A 19697-nucleotide genomic window follows, 5' to 3' on the forward strand; every position below is an offset into this window, starting at 1 on the left:
AAGTACGGTGGTCGGTTAACATGTGGTTCGGGATTTACGATGGCAAAGTTATCGGGCCGTACTTTTTTGTTGGCGCATTCGCTGGGGCGCTATGCACCTGAGCGGATGCTGAAAGAAGCCGTAGGACAATTCGTCGCTGAACTGCCTCTAATTTTCTTGAATGGTACTTGGTAGCAACACGACGGCGCTCCTCCGCATTCGCCTTCTAGAGCTGTGTCGTGTCTTCTCAGCGCTTTCACTCTTAATGGATAGTACGGAATGGATACGTTCCGGCGCACTTTCCAGATCTTTCCCCTCTAGAGTTCTTCTTCTGGGGATATGTGAAGAGTGTTCTTTATGCCGCTGAACCCATCATTGTGGAACAACTCAACGCAAGGATCATTGCCGCATGTGCTGCAATTTAAACTACAATGCTTAAGCGAGTCTTGGGGCCCTATAACGTAAAACTATTCCAATATGTTTCTATTCCAAACTCCTGACGTCAAATTTGCGTAACCACCAACGCAAGCACCGGGCGGTCACCCGCAGGGTTGTCTGAACAGACCAATCAAATGCTCTCATCGTTCATAGGAGGTCACTTTTGTTTGCTTGAAAAACGAATAGCATTGCCTACACTGAGCGGCTTGTCGTATCTAATTGGCTGACAAGAGGCAAGGAGAACGTTCAAGAGGAGAGGGATTCTATGGGGCCGAGCCACTGCACTGAAAGTTGATTACCGGATGAAGAGGGTGGTGCCGGCGTTTACGATTGGTTGGCTTTCCCTTACTTAGCTTGCGGTGGCTGGACGAAAATCGCGGCGGCATGCAACGGAAGCTCAAGAATGACGCTAAAACGGACCCTCAGCAAAGAAGAGTTGGCAGAATGAAGGGGTAAACGTGCCGAATGTGCTCGAAAACGTTACACGGCCACGCAAGAAGTTTTATTATACGCCAGTACACCCATGCTCTCCGGCAGGTGCGAGTAACCAGTGTCTGAGCGATCGGCGGCAGCCACCTTCTATTCCTTTCGGAACGGGGCAGCCTGCGGCTATTCCGAAGAAAATTCAGTTTTGTTCGGCATATTAATGCATCTTTATCGCGCACACGTCACTTTGACGCGGTAAGTTCTTGCGGTTTTGTGACGTCGCGTGACAGGCAGGTGAAGTGGGTGCAGCCCAAAACTTTTTACCAATAGCCGAGGGCTAATGGCGAAAAGGGGTCGAATCACAAATAACTGTTTTTCTTTTTTCTGTCAAATAATGCATAATTAGTGTGCACACATCATATCAGATAGGGAGGTATCGCGGTTTTCGTGACGTTGCGTGACAGACAGGTGAAGTGGGGGTGGTCGAAAAAAGTTTTTGACCAATCGTGGAGGGCTGATAGCAGAATTGGAATAGAAAAATTTGGAATAGTTTTACGTTATAGCGCCCTTGGACTAAACGAGACAGGTTGGTCATGTATGTTGCAACAAATGGCCATCATTTTGAATGGTTCCTTTAAATGCATGTAATTGGAAGAACACTTAGTTGGTGTGTGTGTGTGTGCGTGTATGTGTATGTGTATGTGTGTGTGTGTGTGTGTGTGTGCGTGTGTGTGTTTGTGCCTGTGTGTGTGAAATACGTATACGTGTGCTAAAAAGTAGTTTGCTGAGCAGTGCTTTCCAGGAGTAAAGCTGTGTTGAGTGCATTAAACTCGAGGTACATTGAGCAGGTTGTCTTTGTGGCGCTTGTAGTATTCCTTTCTTTTTGTTTTCTTCACTCCGTGAAATATGTGCCGGTCTGCTTTAGTTTACGCTTCTTTATTTACATTACTCGCACGCGAACGTTCGAGACAACTTTCCCGGAGAAAGCAAATTTTCGACTAAACGTCGTTCTCACCCAAAAGCCTGAAACGGCATTTCATCGGCGGAAGTAGACACGGGAAACTTACTTTTTCATTCCGTTGGGCGCCACGTGTCTACTTCCGCCGATGAAATGCCGTTTCAGGCTTTTGGATGAGAACGATGTTTAGTCGAAAATTTGCTTTCTCCGGGAAAGTTACACACACACACACACACACACACACACACACACACACACACACACACACACACACACACACACACACACACACACACACACACACACACACACACACACACGCACACACACACACACACACACAAACTTACTCGAACGCTCGCGTGCGAGTAATGTAAATAAAGAAGCGTAAACTAAAGCGGACCGGAACATAACTCACGGAGTGAAGAAAACAAAAAGAAAGGAATACTAAAAGCGCCACAAAGACAACCTGCTCAATGTACCCCGAGTTTAATGCACTCAACACAGCTTTACTCCTGGAAAGCAGTGCTCAGCAAACTACTTTTTAGCACACGTATACGTATTTCACACACACAGGCACACACACACACACACACACACACACACACACACACACACACACACACACACACACACACACACACACACACACACACACACACACACACACATAGACATACACGCGCACACACACACAGCAACTAAGTGTTCTTCCAATTACATGCATTTAAAGGAACCATTCAAAATGATGGCCATTTGTGGCAACAGACATGACCAACCTGTCTCGTTTAGTCCAAGACTCGCTTAAGCATTGTAGTTTAAATTGCAGCACATGCGGGAATGATCCTTGCGTTGAGTTGTTCCACAATGATGGGTTCAGCGGCATAAAGAACACTCTTCACATATCCCCAGAAGAAGAACTCTAGAGGGGAAAGATCTGGAAAGTGCGCCGGAACGTATCCATTCCGTACTATCCATTAAGAGTGAAAGCGCTGAGAAGACACGACACAGCTCTAGAAGGCGAATGCGGAGGAGCGCCGTCGTGTTGCTACCAAGTGCCATTCAAGAAAATTAGAGGCAGTCCAGCGACGAATTGTCCTACGGCTTCTTTCAGCATCCGCTCAGGTGCATAGCGCCCCAGCGAATGCGCCAACAAAAAAGTACGGCCCGATAACTTTGCCATTGTAAATCCCGCACCACATGTTAACGGACCACCGTACTTTGTGGTTGTGCTCATGGATGCAGTGGGGATTTAAATTTAAACTAATATGCATTGCGAATGTTCACAACTGAATTTCGGCAAAACTGGACTTTATCTGTGAAAATTATTTTCTTCAAGAAATCTGGTTCTCCGTCTAGCTGAATCAGCCTGCAACTGCAAAAGTATCGGCGTCTCAGGAATTCCATGTCTCTTAGTTCTTCGCGCATGCTCAGATGAAATGGGTACAATTGATGTTTCATGAGGACTCTCCATACTCTTGTGATGTTTATTCCACAAGACTCGGCAACTTCTCTCGTGCTTACTTCAGGCTTTGCCATAAGATTTCCAAGTATGGCTTTTTCGAACTCTCTGCTCATCACATATTCATTCGGTGTCCGCTATGTCATTAGCGATCCAGTTGTATCAAAAACGTTGAACTGGCGTATAAACGATTGTGCGTAGGAACGCGCTGGCCTGGATGGCAGGCGTAATAGGATTGTGCCGCTGGACGAACCTTTCTGCCCATACTGAAATAAGCGACCACTATGTCAATTGTTTCTTCAACTGACAGCCTACTGTCGATCAGTGAAGCCATTCTTAGCTGTCTCATTCGCAGTCGACGCTACAGACTGATATGATGCCATGTCTGTAGTATGTAAATAACCAAAGAACTGGGTTGGCTCTACAGCACCCACGTAATTCCAATGGCATGACGAAGTAAAACAAAGTGAGAACGCAAGCGTTCTCACTTTGCGGAACGGCGGTGAGTTGGAACGGCGGTGACCTCAGAGACGTGACAAAAGGCGGGGGGGGGGGAGGGGGTGATGACATCGACGACACAGACACTCTTTTACCAGCCAGTTTCAGTTCCAAGGAGCCTGCCAAGGGGATCTAATTGGTCGCGTAGCTCCAACATGAACCTCTCTATTCAAAATTTTATCATTCGGATGGGTAGTGTCGTCAACGACGGAGTCCAAGGTATTCATCTGCTGTAGCCACCTATAGCTGATAATTAGAAAGTTAATTACCGTAACTTCGCTACTTACGCATGTATGTGCGGAAATTGCTCTGTATCTAGAGGCTGACAATCAGTAAAATCGAATGGTAAACATAACGTTACCGTGATTTATATTTTTCTAATTTCAAAAAATTAGTGCAGCTGAAAGAAACGCTGTATTTGCGGTCGTAAGAATGCATGTCGCGCCAGTACCACCGCTAACGTTGCCGCTTGCAGGCTTTCAGCAGGGGAGCATAAGGTTATGGTGGGTCGGCGTAGAAATACGTGCATATGTCTGAACGTAAATGGTGAGTGATGACTAGCAGCCATTTGAGGCCGTCTGGCTAATAGTTCTGGCGGTACAAGATGGCGTCCTGTAATACGAAATGAGTGGCTTGGCGGCGAAGGGCTCAAGGGCATATAGCCGTTGAAGAAGTTGTGAGAGCGACAATGAGAGGCACAATCCACTGATATTTTCTCTGTACAGAGGCACGTCAATAACAGTAATCGTAGCAGCAGGGCCCTCCCTAGATGAGGGTGGCGTTCCGTCGGATCGCATGGGTGATAGAGAGAGCGCATCTTCGTCATAATGACGCGAATGTCAGATTCTTGGAGTCGAAAAGCCCAACATCCCAGGCACCCGACCGGTCTTTCAGTGACGCAAGTCAGCACATGGTGGCCTATCACAATGTCGGAGGGATGGCAATGCAAGTCAGAGCGAAATTTGCTTACAGCCCAAACTATAGCCAAGCACTCATCTTCTCTGAGAGATTAATTGGTTTATGCCTTTGCAAGGGCACGACTCGCGTAGGTAATCACATATTTTGGCAATCCAGGCTTGCGCTGCACAAGGACGGCTCCAAGACCAATGGCACTGGCGTCCGTGTGAACTTCAGTCGAAGAACTGGGGTCGTAGTAACGTCGACAGAGCAGTGCAGTAAGCAGATGACGCAAACTGGTGAAGATTTGGTCACATGTTGGAGTCCAATCACAATGGTCACCACGAATAGCCAGGAGCTTCGTCAGTGTGCGATGATCAATAAAGAAGAGCAGGGACCGACAAAACTTTGAAGCTCTGTCACTGTAGTCGTATGCGGAAATTCTGCAACAGCACGAAGCTCGTCAGGATCGAGAAGGATGCGGTCTTCGGAAGCGACCTGGCCAAGTATAATCAGCTGGCGGACTCCGAAGCGGCATTATTTTTGGGATGAGTTGAAGGCGGGCGGTGGCAATTGGTGGTCAATTTGCATTGGAACAAACTGTCCTTCTAAGAAATAATGAATCCTAGGAGCAAACAATGAACTAACTGTTCATTGCTCTATATAACTGGACAAACTCTAAAAAGCATCTTACTTTTTCGTCCCTATGAAGTGCCACCTATCAAAGGTGAGCGATGTCCTTGTCGCAGAATACTTTACGTCCACTTTGCTCTCAAGTTTTCTCATGTCACTCGTACTGTATGTCCAAATGTTTTCTGATATATTAACGAAGTGAAATTAGAGTGAAAATTAAATATAGTGATTGCTAACCATGGCTGCAGGTTTCTAGCTCTCAATACCACCCTGTGGTAATGGCAGCGCCCAGGAGACGTTCATCACTGGCGTGTGCAGCTAAGAAATTAATTTAAGCCATGGTCGGACAGGAATATTTCTTTTAATGTTTTTGCAAAACTGAACAAATAACTTACCACAATAAAAACCACAGACAGCAGGAAGGTGGATAAGGACCAGCACTTGTCTTTGTCCACCTATCTTGTGTATGTAGTTTTTATTGCGCTAAGTTACTTGTTCAGCTATGCAAAACCATCTAGCCCAACAATCAGTCCTTCTATGTTTGGGGAGAGCCTGTGCAAAATCCAACAGCTAATCATCCCATAAATCAATTGAGCAGTTGTTATCTATTAGTATTTTATTCTTAAACTCGGGAATATATATATAAGGCTGTGAGCCAACGAAATACGGCGCAGACTGGGTAATAATGTTATACCGTAGAACATCTATAGAGTACGAGTGATGGTACCACAGCTTCCCGCACGACGGGATCAAGCTAACCTGGAAATTTTTGAACGCGCTGATGACTGATTTTACCCCTGCCCCTCCCCAACATTCCACAACCTCCGCTGCAGTGGACATGCGAAATTACACATGCACAATTAAACCAAACAGCCTGAAGCACGCGATGCGTTGATCTAGAGGACTCGCGTGAAAAGAAAGCACCCTCTGAGCTCTATCGTTCTTATCACCAAAACACAGTTTGTTCACAAGGAAACGCCCTCCGCTACATTTAGATATGGTTATAGGTGCAAAACATAGGACACGGACAGGCACGCAACCACAAAAAGAAGGGCTCGCTGTACCAGAAAGAAAGATTATTAATGTCTGCTGTCATGCTAAGCCATGCACCAACTAGTCCGACAGCAGACGTTACTAAGACCTCTGCTACACATGCAGTAAAAATGGCTCCTCTAAATCGGCGCAAGGCTTGCGATTCCTCAGTATACCCCAGAGATACCGAGATTACCATGGCAGTGAACACGCAGTTCGAATGCAAGGTGACAAGGTGGCACCACCACAATAGCATGCTGTTACAGCGTAAACCGTTGCTGTTTGTACTACAGGTCCTTCCATTGTACAGCGCATGTGCATGACATAAAAGGGCTGCTAAGCCTTCCTTGACCACCTTCCCCCCGGCATGCTTCACTAGAGGCTTTTTTGCCCTTTAGTTCACCCAAGATTCACCGGACTATCCCAGCTGCGACCTTTTTTTGTGTATTTGCACAGCTCCGGTGACAGCCACATCATTAACGTCAGCGAGCGCTTCGTGTTACACCCCAATTTTTTGTCAGTAGGCAAGGTGGCACCTGTGGTATGCGGCCACAGCGTAATCCCGTCCTGTTTGTATTGCAGGCCCATCGTTGTACAGCACTTGTGCGCGGGATGAAACGGTTGCTGGGCCTCCCTTGCCCACCTTAACCGCTGCAGACATCGTTAAAGGGAAGCTGAAACAGTTTTCAATTTCCATGAATTGCTGGGATAGGGAAGAACAGACCTAATAATTGACGGTTCCGAATTTTTTTTTTGTTTTGTTAATATAAGGGGCGGAAATCGCTTTCTAAATCACCCGCGCGGACACGCCCCCATCGCTTCCCGGAGCGCCGGGTGAGGTTGTTGCCACAGGAGAGAACCGGTGAGAGTGACGCCATGGGCGGAGACCGAGCCAACGGAGCTGCGGACCGGCGTGCTGACATGTGCTGGCATGCCTCTTTCCGTCCTGCGCTTTACTGAACGACGCTACGAGAGATCTGCCGCCGCCGCCGCCGCCGCCACCGCCTTGTTTTGCGATTTTCGTAAACTGTTCTTTCCTTCTGTGCTGCGTGAGTGCCCACAGCCAAGGGTGCCCAACATGCCCTCGTTCTGTGCAGCATTCGGCTGCGCGAACACAGGCGGGCGAGATGATGTGGTGTTTCACAAATTCCCGAAGGAAAAGAAGCTTGCAGCGCACTGGGTACGTGCGCTGAGGAGAGAGAAGTTCGTGCCGACGAAATGAACTGTGCTGTGCTCGGACCATTTCAGCGACAGTGACTATCATCGGAGCTTGACAACGATGCGGGAAATCGGTATTCCAGTTAAATCGGCGCGACTGAAGCCCGGCGTTGTTCCATCTATATTCTCCTACAAGAGAAACACCTCGCCACCTCCAAAAGCGGAGGTAAGGCTTTTAATGTGCACACGGGCAATTTTTTAATAGATGACCACCTTAGTGTCGAACAAACGGTCTACGACGAAGCGAGGTGGAGGCACAGCCGGGAATATGCACCTACGTGCAAAGTGCTTGCCGTTTTCATCCTGTTTTGCAACTACAGCTGTTTGTTCGGCGCTGTTCTGATACCGTGAAATAACTGGCCGGGGGTACGCTTGCGCATTCAGTGATATTTGTTATTCGTCCTACCTCGCGGTGCCCGCAGATTTAGCTGTTCAGCATTCGTGTTCAAATCGCACGACATGAGGCGTTACGGTAATATTTTCATGCTCGCGTTAGAGTAGTTGAACTCGGCGTGTAAAAACTTCGTTCCGTAGATTTCACACTCTCAGCTTGCTACCAGCAGCGAAATGCCGCAAAAGCGAGCGTCGGCACAGCCGCGCCCGTGGCAAGGCGAACGGGCTCAAATAATGAAGTAACGTTGTGAGGTATTGAAGTTATCAGCATTCGACGTGGTCTAGCCCAATACAGGCATCGCTGCTTGGCAAAAAAAATTTTTCTTGGCCTTGTTCCTAGGGAACTAGCTATGCATCACGCATGGGAAAATTATTATTTGAAAGTAATTATAATACATTACTCATTACTGTCTTATTACGCTCATTGATTTGAATTATATTACCAATTACTGCCTTAAAAAAGTAATGGTATTATTTTACCATTGCTTCCAAAAAGTTTTCATGCATACAAGAAGCAAATAGCAAAGTATAAACGGACGCCAACCTTTCTATAAGGTAACACACTTTCATGCCCTCCGCCCATGTTTCTCAACGGCACCTCACCACATTACCAACGTTCTGACGCCGTACACAGTTTACTGGTGCATATTTAGCGCAATTACTAAATTACATTAGCCATGAAATTACAGACAAAATATTTCACATTACTATCACTAGACAACTAATCCATCACATAAATTACTGAAAAAGTATTTCAATTATTGTAAGTAATCCAACTGCTGTCATGTATAGTGATATGCTGAAATTCATGACACCAATGCCTTGCACTCTTTCAGATACTAGCAGAGCTCCTTGAGAACCGAGCCTCTGATGAACCTGTTCCACTACCGTCACCAATCGAAGATTTTGGTGCAGCCAGTGTGACACAGGCATATAATGAAGAGTTTGAAGCTAAGATTTCCAACGCGCGAGAAGGTGCACACATCGCTCTCGCTGTTGGCACACTCAACATCGTGGTTGCCGCGGTTGCCGCCATAGTTTTTCGTATCGGCTGTGGGTTCAAACATGTACGGGGAAAATACAAGCTGTCGGAGACAGCGAGAACGTTCCATCTTACAACTCAGCTATGAAGCTAGAACAGCAGAACCGCGTGCTACCAGAGAGAAAGGAATGGTGCTACGCTCTGAAACGGAGACATGCGGCGGCACCGACCGGCGACTACCGCCAACGACGTCACAGCGGCCCCGACCAATCATGGGCAACAGCGGCGTTCGCACCTTGCCCTGAGGCGCTGGTGCGCGTTTTCTTGAAAAAACAGCCGCTTGCGTTTGTTTCCGCCCTTTTTGAACCAGATATTCGTGTTCAGGGGACTGAAAACTGTAGAATGCCGCAGAGAACTCATTTTTTTTAGAAAAGTGTTTCAGCTTCCCTTTAAAGGCTTTTCTGCCTTGAACCTCACTGAAGGATCAACGCGCTGTACCTGCGACGGCCTTCATCGGGTAATATTGTGAAAGCATTATATGGCTCATAAGGCGCAAAATCCGGCATAGTTCGCGTTGCAGTGACCAAAGTTATGGAACCTTCCAACGCTTGTGGAAGTCGAATCCTCGACCTTTGGTGGGAGTCAAACCCACGTCATTTGGTGTTAACTAAGCCCAACCTAATTGAGGTACAGTTAATGTCCCCTTAAGGCACTCAAACGCACGACCTATGTGGGGAGTTTCTGTCACGGGTCCGGCGACAGCCACATCGTCAACGTGACGGAAAGGCCTTTGTTAAAGCCCCGTCTTTCCATTCGTCATTGGACAATGTGGCACAGCTCGCATGGTGGCCACAGCGTAATCCTTCTTATTCTAAGTACAAAACGAGTTATATGCGTATAGTGGTGCGGCCTTGCCCAAGGGCTCTTTGTGTGTGCATTGCCGACTGCTTTGATAGCGTATGTATGCTTGTGGTACTACTCAGCGGTGATTTCCAATCGAATCCTGAACCCAATGTTAAAGACCTCAGAAGTTTCATTAGTGACTAAAAAGAAATTCTTGAAAGGATAAGGGCAGTTCCTGTCCGGCTTGATGACTACATTGCACGAGCAAGCTCGCGTCTGAATTCTATTGAAAGCGCACTGAAGCGTATTTCATCATATAGTGCGCAACTTGACCTTGTGAAAAGGTCTTTAAGCAAAAATCCCAAAATGTTCCATCATTGCACTCTGAAATTGACGACCTGTAAAATCACAGCTGGCAAAATAATGTACTTATCTATGATCTGAACGCAAGAGTTCAAGAAATGCCGACGTAGTGAACAAAGCAGGTAAGTATGTTGTGTGCTTTGGTGGAATGGGCGTCAAGGTATGCAGCGTAGAAAGAATTCATCTAGTCGGCACTAGAATGCAAAACAGTAAAAGGCCGGCTATCTTACGGTTGTAAGATTACAATAAAAAAACGAACTTTTTTAACATGTGCAGACGGCTGAGAAACTTTTGGCAATCAATCTGGCACTATGAAAGATCTAATAAACTTCATTTAATAGGTCGAACGTACAAAATTCTTCTTCGGTAGCAAAAACGAGGCAAACTGATTATGTTTTCTTTCGAATGAGACTGGGACACGCATACAGCACTCATTCTTACCTGTTGATTGGTAATGAACTTCCACTCTGTGGTAGGTGTGGTGAAAAGCTCACCGTTCTGCACGTCTTGGTGGAGCAGAAGCTGAACGAAGAAAGCACTTTCCTCTAGCATACCAATGTGACATTCCCCTTCATCCCTTAATGTTTCTTGGGACAGAAGCAATTTTTGATCATAAATGAGTTTGAATTTTTTCACAATATGCCGATATACTTCGCGTTATGGGCCCACAGTATTCGTAACACATCCTATCAATAGAGGCTGATGCTGCGGTAGTAGCGACCTGTATTTCATATGCGTCCGGACTCTTGTGCATAAGGGCCTTTGTGAGGCAGTAGTGCTACTTGTAAACGCATATTTTAGTACATCACCTCCGCGTAGCACATCGTTTTTCCATAGCATATATGATGTATCGTTGTCTAGATTTATTAGGAATATATTTACGCACTTTCTGGCGAATATTTTTGGGCATCCGTAAAGGCGTCTTGCATCCACGTCCGGATGAACATTTTTTCATTTGCCAATGGCAGTGCACAATCAGAGCCTTGGCGCTCTTTGGCGCACTTCTCGCCCTTGCTCCAATAAACTCCAACCATCATCATCGTCATCCACAAATAAATGTTTCTATGTGTTTCAGTTAATCTTTTGAAAGGAACATTTCTCATTCGCACCCTGCTTCGTGGGTACGTCCTCTTCTAAAACCGCTTCTGTATCGGCTATGTGCAAGACTGTGCATTTATGCGAAGCTATTTTGGCTACGAGCACACGTATTTGAAAGAAGCGCATGGCATTACCATAGCTAACCTAACACTGAAGTTCAACAATTTCACCGGTCGACACCTGTACGTAATGTACACTTCCGCTGAGTGAGAAAAGTCATTCCCCGGATCATGATAGTCGCCGCTGCTTGCTTCTTGTCACATTTTAAAAGGATTCAATTGAAAAAGACCTACCAATTTACGTTAGATAACGAGGTAAATTGCAAGTTTCGTTTACGCGGGGTTTTCAATATATTTATTGTTGTCAAGCTGGCTTTCCTGGTGAACAAGATCCCTATGTGATCGTGTGGCTAACCGATTATATTTTCTATGCAGCACACGATATCACTTAATTTTGCTATGTTCATGCCAACGTTGTGCACGCAATACCGTGGGCGCTAACGCGGAACACTAAGTCTTGTATACAGAGAAAGTGCGACATTACCTGACAGCGTTTGACTACCACACCTTCTTTATTGAGCCTATGCAATGAGAAATGGCTTGTTCACCCGACTCTTGGAGGCCTTATAGCCTATAAGGGCGAATAAATTATTACATTGAAGGAGCGATTTCTTATGCATTGGGCAGGAGTAGCACGACGTTCAAGTTGTTCAGGTGCGTTCAGCAAAGATGAGAGGCATCGCGAATATCAACGAATGTATGCCACGGGAGGAGTTCCACTGCATTCTGCGCGCTATTTCATGTGTGCCACTCCTTCCGGCCCGCAAGAGACAGTCAGAAACAGTTTTCTACAATACACACATTTTAATTCAACAACTAAGCACTCAATGATGCCAAACAACAATAAGAACCGAACACGGCACACACATTTGAAGCACGGTTACAATACTAAGCTAAACATGCAGTATACATAGTTCTGTGCGTATGTTTAGTCCTGAGCTTTGGTACACGTCGGGGCTGCCCTGGTAGCGTAGAAGAGCTGCCTCGGCTCAAGATGAGTCTGATTGCCAGCTGGCTGTCGTTGAGAAGAAGGTAGGAGGGGAGTAGCGTAGGGCAGACCCCAACTGAATGGCTTACGTGGCACATGATCGGGTCACATGACTGCCGAGGAGCCGGAGCTGTGGGATGCCTCCATAGCTCAGGTCGGAACAAAGGTTTGCTGCGGGAACCAAGACAGAGACCGCTATGAGCCGTTACATTACAGCAGCAGGATGCCGTGAAGATACACTGTCTGTCGGTGACTGCCCAGTGCTGCCACATCTTCTTATCTGCCACTTCTATCTAGAGAGCGCTGTTAGAGACACGTCCGACAACCAAAGGTCACGTACCTAATGCATGGCCTCCTTACCCCACCACTTCTTTCATTGCTTCCGTCACTTGGCCGCGCGGACACGCTCTTTTGTGTTCGCATGAAGACGCTAGCTTCCTTCGGGAGTTGCGCTTTGTTTTCCATGTCGGGTATGTCTCTTTCGAGGTAGCCTCTTTCGTGGGCCAATCCCGAAAAATGCGCTGGTTAGAGATGAGAGCCGCTTCACAAGTTCGTGCAGCCTAAAACCATTCCTGGAGGTATCTGCGGTCTAAGCTCGTAGGCAGTTCTCGTGGATATGCGCAGTGTGAAAATGAGGGCGTATTCAGCGGCAGGGGTGGTAGAAAATTTCACCTGTGCCTGTGCGTATGGCAGTCCGAAATTATGGGCCATTCCCATGGGCCATCGGAAACGTATACCACTTGGTGTGTTCCCATTTGTGCCCAATTTTTGAAAATGGGTACATGCCATGGTGATAGGATAGCGATGGAATGCCTAAATGTATGTAAGCATGTGTCGCCCTGCAGTGCTCATCCTCCTGAATCAGTGCCTGTAATTAAATATACCTTGTGAACGGGTTATGCATGTTTCAGGAATGTTTCTTGACAATGACAAACGAAAATTTACCGACAATTGCGGTGCTCCCCAGTGCAAAAGTTGAGTGCAGCTCCATACGTGTTTTCATTTCGCGATATATTGACTGGCGCGGACAATCAGTCACGTGCGTCACGCATGGGCGCCGTTCACAGCATTTGCTGCAGATAGACCTCTGCTCATGCAGCACTTCGCTTCCATATATGGTATCAGTGACATCATAGGTGACCAGACGACACGCGCTGTTCTGGTGCTATCTCGGAGCCTTCGTCGCCACCGAGCCCGTCTTGCCCGGCACTACGCTTTCGTTCTTACGCTTTCGCCATACCCTAGCTTGTGTCACAGCAGTTCGCACTCTGCATTTAGCCAACTCGGCAATTTTTCACTTTTGATCAAGCAACAATCTTGAACATCTGGCACGTGAGCACACACTGCAAATGTTGCAATTACAGCGAGAAAACGCAGGTGATCTCTTTTCTAATAGAAATTTCACTAGGCCGGAAACAAAACCACACTGCCAAAACTACCAAACAGTAGCTGCGGTATTTGAAAAGTGACTTCAGTTATTACTAAAATGTGCTTAGATGCTTGACGATGTAGATCCGACAATTGCAGCTTCTGTCTGATCTTCCGTCCGAATCATATGGTTGTCAGGTCAAACGAACTTGTGGTTTTCGAGCTTTGCATTCCTGGAGGCTGCGAAAAGAGTAATTTTTTTCAGTGGCGTGCGATGATTCCGGTTAAAGGTCGGCCTGTTATGGCTCCAAGAACAACGAATGGCTGACTTGCGCAACCTCGCTCTTCTTGTCTTATGTGCAAAGAGAGCGACTTTCGTTCTCAATTGAAATGCAATATTGTCCATATCAGTGTCAGCCGTAGTGATCGGAAAATCATGTTTATCACTAAAGGCCTGCACTATAGGAAGGAAATTTGCTCCTTGGTAAGCGGTGCTTCTTCCTTCTGTGATGACTGTAGTATAAAAGGAGGGAGGTGCTTTCACAGTCAATAATTTCCATTTAGCGACCTGTTCTCGCTTGGAAGAGGCTCCTTTTGAATTTTCTTAGACTGCTAGAGTTCGATAAATGTACACAAACTTTCTTGCATATGAAAAATTTCAGTACGAAAACTAGCAGTGTTGTTTCGCCAGAGTAGCACACGCCATAATATTCAGGAAACAACTAGCGAAAGCTTGACCAATGGAAGCAGTGGCGGCGACAACAGATGTCTAAATTCTTGCTCAAAAATGTTGGGTGACCAACCTGTGCAAAGTTTGGCGAAGGGACTTATAACGTCCTTGGAAGATGGCAAATTAGCTGCTTCCTAAGTATAGATGCAGTGAAATTAGGTGTCCCTGTAATAATTTGTTTTTGAAGATGTCGTATACAGCAACCAGCGTGGCATCTGAGAAGTGGCGAATACATAATTTGCCAAAAGTGGCACAATGCCTTCTTAGTATATTACAGTGATGCCTGCTGCATTCTCCCTAATACACGGAGAAACACACTTTCAGGGGCTCAAAAGCGTACCAACGATTCGTAAAACATTCCAGAAAGTGGAAGTTCCGTAACAGCTGAGTATTGAGAGCGCACAGTTTTTTGCCGCATGGGCATGACTTTATTCTGCAGTCAGAAGGGCTGGTAAACTTTGGTGTTGTTTCGTCTTACGGCAACGGTGCAGCCAAGGAATAAAAATATGGTCTTATAATGATGGCTGCGGGGTGAGAATAATTCAACAAAATAAACTGGTGCATGGGACATATCCAGCACAGTTTCGATTTTCTAAGGGGAGTCGCAGTGGTTAAAAAATGGAGTATAAGAACAAGTCAACTACGCAATATAAATGTGTACCTTTCATCCCAGCTATTTTCATAATATTACCCTTTTCGTTTTCAAGGCGACTATGCCCTTACCCCTGTTTCATTGTACGGATTTACTATAGACGCCACTGTGTTTTCACGCCAAAAGGAGTCAAAACACATAGAGATGTCAATTCGTTTACTGCTACCGAGAGAGGAGCTGTTTGATGACCTTAAAGTGTACTTGCACGAAATTTTGAAGTGGACATAACGCGTCAGATTGATTTATGGGTGCACACACACGTCGTGTGCAAAACATTACCGGCGAATGTAGCTTAGAACATATTTAAAATCAACTATCAAGTACGTGGGCGCAGTCAACACCGAAACGGAGCACTTCGCGACATCGATATTAAGGAGGGATTGTTAATAACCGAGAAAAGGCTACGTCACAAATTTTCGTTGGCTGCCATGCTGCTTGCATGTGCTCTCCTTTTCCCTTGTTGCTTTTGATGCTATGTCACAAATTTTCGTTGGCAGCTATGTTGCTTGCGTGTGATCTTCTTTTCGCTTGTTGCTTGTAGTGGGACGCTCTCCGTGTAGCTGCAACTGAAGAGTGAAGCGGCATTTTTTGTCGTGTCCGCAGATTTGCCGCACTATCAGCTTGACTGCGCTTACTGACCATTGAACGTGACTGATATGTAGGACTTGAGATTCGTCCTCGCTGTCCCCGGTCGCAATATCGTAGTAGCTGCTTTCTAGTGGCTAAAATTGAAATAGATTGGCCACGGTGGTGGCTACCGCCTGCACGAAATCGTCGCCGCTGGAGGACGACGATGGTGGCGAGTACATTGCAAAGCACGTGCAAGCACGGTCCTTCTCTGACCTATCTCGTTGCTCTCTGAAATCGAAACTTGGATGCATCGGTAAAACAACTCACCAAATGATTATCTGTCATGCTCTTAAGTAAATGAGCTTTCGTGCCGTGATTACTGGGTCATCAATTACTTATTAAAGTAGAAAAAGACCAGTCTCAGTGCTCCTTCAAACAAAATAATACTTTCTTGATGGCTGAAGAAGACTTTTAAATGAAGCAAATAGTTGTCGTGAGCGAGTATTACAAATTCCCAATTATCAGCTCAAGCAAGAGAACTGCGGTAGACGCAGCGAGTAATAGAAAAAAAAGCACTAGGAACTGACTGAGCTCAGTTAGCTGCTCTGACTGCTGCTCAGTATCAGGGTTGTCATCAATCTCAGGCTCTCGAAAACACGACTTAGTTTGGCTGAAGAATCCTGCTTCGCGAACTCTGCGTACCAAATTACGGAAGGCTACCCTAAGCGCAAAGTTCTTGCGAAGGACCATTCCACCCAGTACCAGGTTTACTGTATCTCTTGATACAACAAATCCACGACTCATTTTCTTTGAACAAATTGAAAGCCCCCCTGTAATACAGACATGATCCTTTTGTTGCGCACATGACAGGCATTGTGCTGGTTCTATGGTCTCCAAGGACTCTCTCTCTTTCGCCGCATAGAAGGCTATGCTCAGCTTACTGTGGAATTTCGTGTAGCTCAGGTTCCGTATAACGGTGAGATGCGTCATAGTGCCAATGCGAAGGCATGGAGTGATGGCCTTGCGGCTAAGCGCTTCCTCTACTTTGTCGAGTGTGTCCATAACATCTCCCTGAGAGCGTACACTGAGCCGAGAAACAAGTTCGCTGCGCAAATAGTTTGAAAGGGGAAGAATGGCTATGAACCATACGCTGTACGCCATGGCGTGTGTCAACGGAAAACTTCTTCTACGAGGAATCGGTGAAGAAGTTGCGTAAAAAGAAGCCAGAAGGAACAGAATGTAGCCCATTACGGTGCCGAACTGCAAGTGATTTCTTTCTCCACGGTCAGCAGCGCTTAACACAAGCGAGGTGCACAAGAGGCCAACCAGAAGAAGACCCAAACCAACCTTTGACTCGACTAGGATATTCGAGAAAGACGTCAAGACAGAGTTGGGCTTTTTGACATAGGACATATCACTGTCTTCAAAAGTAATTTGATCAATGGCATAGAATGGAGCAATTCTATCGCTAATAGCAAGCTCGTTTCCCACGATGTCAAGATTGCCCAGTGCGATCTCCAACAAAGCCGTCGCGCTGGCATTGGTGAAGAAGAATTTTAAGGTAACATTGTAAAAACGAAGGGCCTTTAAGATAAATCCAGTGTTCCCTGACATGCAATCAACGTTCACCTTTGGCTGTTGAACGCAGCCGACATAGATCACTTGATTGCTAAGTTCACTTTGAAGGAAATCTCTGAAATTATTTTTCACGTAATTAGGGTGGCATTCTCTAATCGATGCTGAGAAATCGCTCGGCCGTGAAAGGAGTACACATGGTATTCCGCTCCCTTTCGCCTTGCAGACTCTATTAATCTCGCAAGACAACGTTCTTGTGTACCTCACCCGAAAATCGCCACTCAATGCTGCTCGTTCCGATTCATTCTCTTCAATCAGGAAGCAGTCAATCAAAGAAAAATCAGCGGGGCGCATGGGACACAGCCTTAAATATGGTGACGTGTTCGGATCAAGATATAGTGCAAGCACGTTTGTCTTGATACCCGCATTAATTTTTGCTTGTATGTAGTCTAAATAAGTTTTTGTCGGAAGCGCCCACATAGTTACGGTGTAGGGCAACTCGCGGAGCAACATAAGATTATGGGAATTCCAATAGCCTTGCCGCGTAGCCAGTGCTATCTCTTCGGTCCTCCGAATATGCGACTGTAGAGTGGCCAAGAGCTGACCATATTTTCCTTTCGCTGAGACATTTTGTGCAGCAAAAGAAACGTTCCCAAGACTCAACAGTAAATAGAACAACACGCGAGCCTTCAAAGTCATTTGTGAAAAGTGAACAGCTTCCTTCAATAAGAAATGAACTTTTGAATGGCAGTACCTAACAAATTTGTTTACCTTATGACAAACTAATTTTTCTTTGTGATATTTGCCATATTGCGTAAGAAAAGTTTGGTACTTAACTAAGATATTGAACGAGATTGAATCGGTTGATATTGAAAATGATGCCTGATTGTTGCCCACAACAAGCCTGCGTACCCCTTAAGTTGGGTGACAGATTTCGAGCTACAATTAATTGCTATGAGTTCTACGTCATGTACAACAAAACAAATTACACCAGCTTGAGAGATTCGCCGATGTTATCTCATCACAATAGCGCCTGCAATATTCGTCGCCAAGCTTTGGTTGACGCAACTGACTGATGAACGCAATGCAGCTGTTTTGCGCACAACTGCAAGCGATTCAAATGGCTGTCGAAAGCACCTTTTACATGCGCATTATGCTGTGGTCACGATTTCAGCTAAAGGTGGTTTTGTTCACACCTAGAATGAAAATATGTGAAAGAACCTATGCGGGACCATTAACTGAGACTTGATACATCATATGTCGTACAATACAAGGCAATGTGTCCCACATGCACTTATGAAGGGGTATGAACGTCACCCCAATAGGAGGGCTTCTGGCACGTTAGAACGGCGTCTTCGATTCTTTACGAGCCGTCTTGTACCTGCGAGAAAAACAACGAACTTTATTTAGTGCCCTGGTGCTCTAGACATAATCAAATGACAACTTACATTGCGGAACTGGGAAACACTGGCACTCACGCCGGACGGTGTATATCTGACTCAGAGTTTGGATAATATTTTTCCTACGCACGCAGGCATAATTCAGCTCCTTCCATATCCTCCATGGCAAACAATATATAAACTGAGGATTTCCGCAACAAATTTTACTTCCGAAAACACGCGAATACACGCCTCATTTTTAAAACTTAGAGTATAAAGAGTCCGAACAGGAGTTTGTGTTCATTGAAAATCTGCGCACAGTGACATGGAAGCCTTTACTCAGAGATGGTAGGGAGATTAATGCAATGCCTCCGCCGCGGCTGTGCATAGCCTCAGGCGGCTTTCTGGTTCTCTTTTTTTCCACCACATGGTTGCCACCACTGCAGCCGTGATTATTATTATTATTATTATTATTATTATTATTATTATTATTATTATTATGGTGATTTCTGGCACCCCCCTCGAAATGTGGGGGTGACAAATGGTGACCTAGCGTTTTGAGTTACTCAGGTATGATATACCTGCTTTTCACTCTAGCATTTTTGTGTAAGTCTTTTTAACCTATCTTTTTCTTCCTCAATATTTCTCTATCTACCTTGTACCACTCTCTACGCCTGTAACACGTCCGGTCGTATCAATATCGTTCAATGCTTTCAATCTCTTTCAATGCACGCAGACGAGCGCATTCTGGTGTTGCTGCAAGGAACCCAGCGGTAATGTCGCGCGCGTCCTCCACTGCATTTGTTTGGCCTACTAGGCTAAAGAACCGCCACATGGTCCTGGAAACACGGTGAGGTTCGCTAAAGGAAATCGCTTTTAAATTTTGTCGCCTGCTCCTCGCACATCGTAAGAACATATCTGGGCTAATGAAATGAAAAATGGTATTTTTTACAGTAACCGACCGTTTAGCAAAGTGGCGAGTGGCCTTGCCTGTCATTCGTTATTTATCAAAGTTCAGCAGAATGAATATTGTTCGAAAAGTTAGTTAAATGGGGTTTAGTGGCGCAAAAGCGGCTAAGGCTATGCTGCACCAAACACGAGGTGTTTTAAAATCCAGTGAATGAAGGAAAAGGCTTTGTTAATAATCTATATTTTA

The 19697-nt window shown here is 45.8% G+C and overlaps 1 protein-coding gene and 1 long non-coding RNA gene across 8 annotated transcripts in view; one reads left to right on the plus strand and one right to left on the minus strand.

The window, feature by feature from the left end:
* Nucleotides 1-19697, plus strand: part of LOC135914006 (uncharacterized) — a 211481-nt gene that overhangs the window by 49564 nt on the left and 142220 nt on the right. The window contains exon 3 of one of the 7 annotated variants that reach the window (XR_011507512.1): nucleotides 19278-19365. The exons of 5 other annotated variants lie outside the window; for them this stretch is intronic. Coding sequence is in view for 1 of the 2 variants with exons in the window: in XM_070522564.1 (XP_070378665.1) it covers nucleotides 19278-19318 (41 nt within the window). In the remaining variant the exon portion in view is untranslated. Of the gene's footprint in view, nucleotides 1-19277; nucleotides 19366-19697 lie in introns of those variants that run through there. One more of the 7 variants, XM_070522564.1, reaches the window with a different exon arrangement.
* Nucleotides 12092-19697, minus strand: part of LOC139048108 (uncharacterized) — a 46563-nt gene continuing 38957 nt past the window's right edge. Inside the window, exon 3 of the long non-coding RNA XR_011507520.1 lies at nucleotides 12092-18543. This is a non-coding gene — a long non-coding RNA (uncharacterized lncRNA). The remainder of the gene's footprint in view (nucleotides 18544-19697) is intronic.

Source organism: Dermacentor albipictus, chromosome 7, assembly GCF_038994185.2.
Source record: "Dermacentor albipictus isolate Rhodes 1998 colony chromosome 7, USDA_Dalb.pri_finalv2, whole genome shotgun sequence".
Lineage (NCBI taxonomy): Eukaryota > Metazoa > Arthropoda > Arachnida > Ixodida > Ixodidae > Dermacentor > Dermacentor albipictus.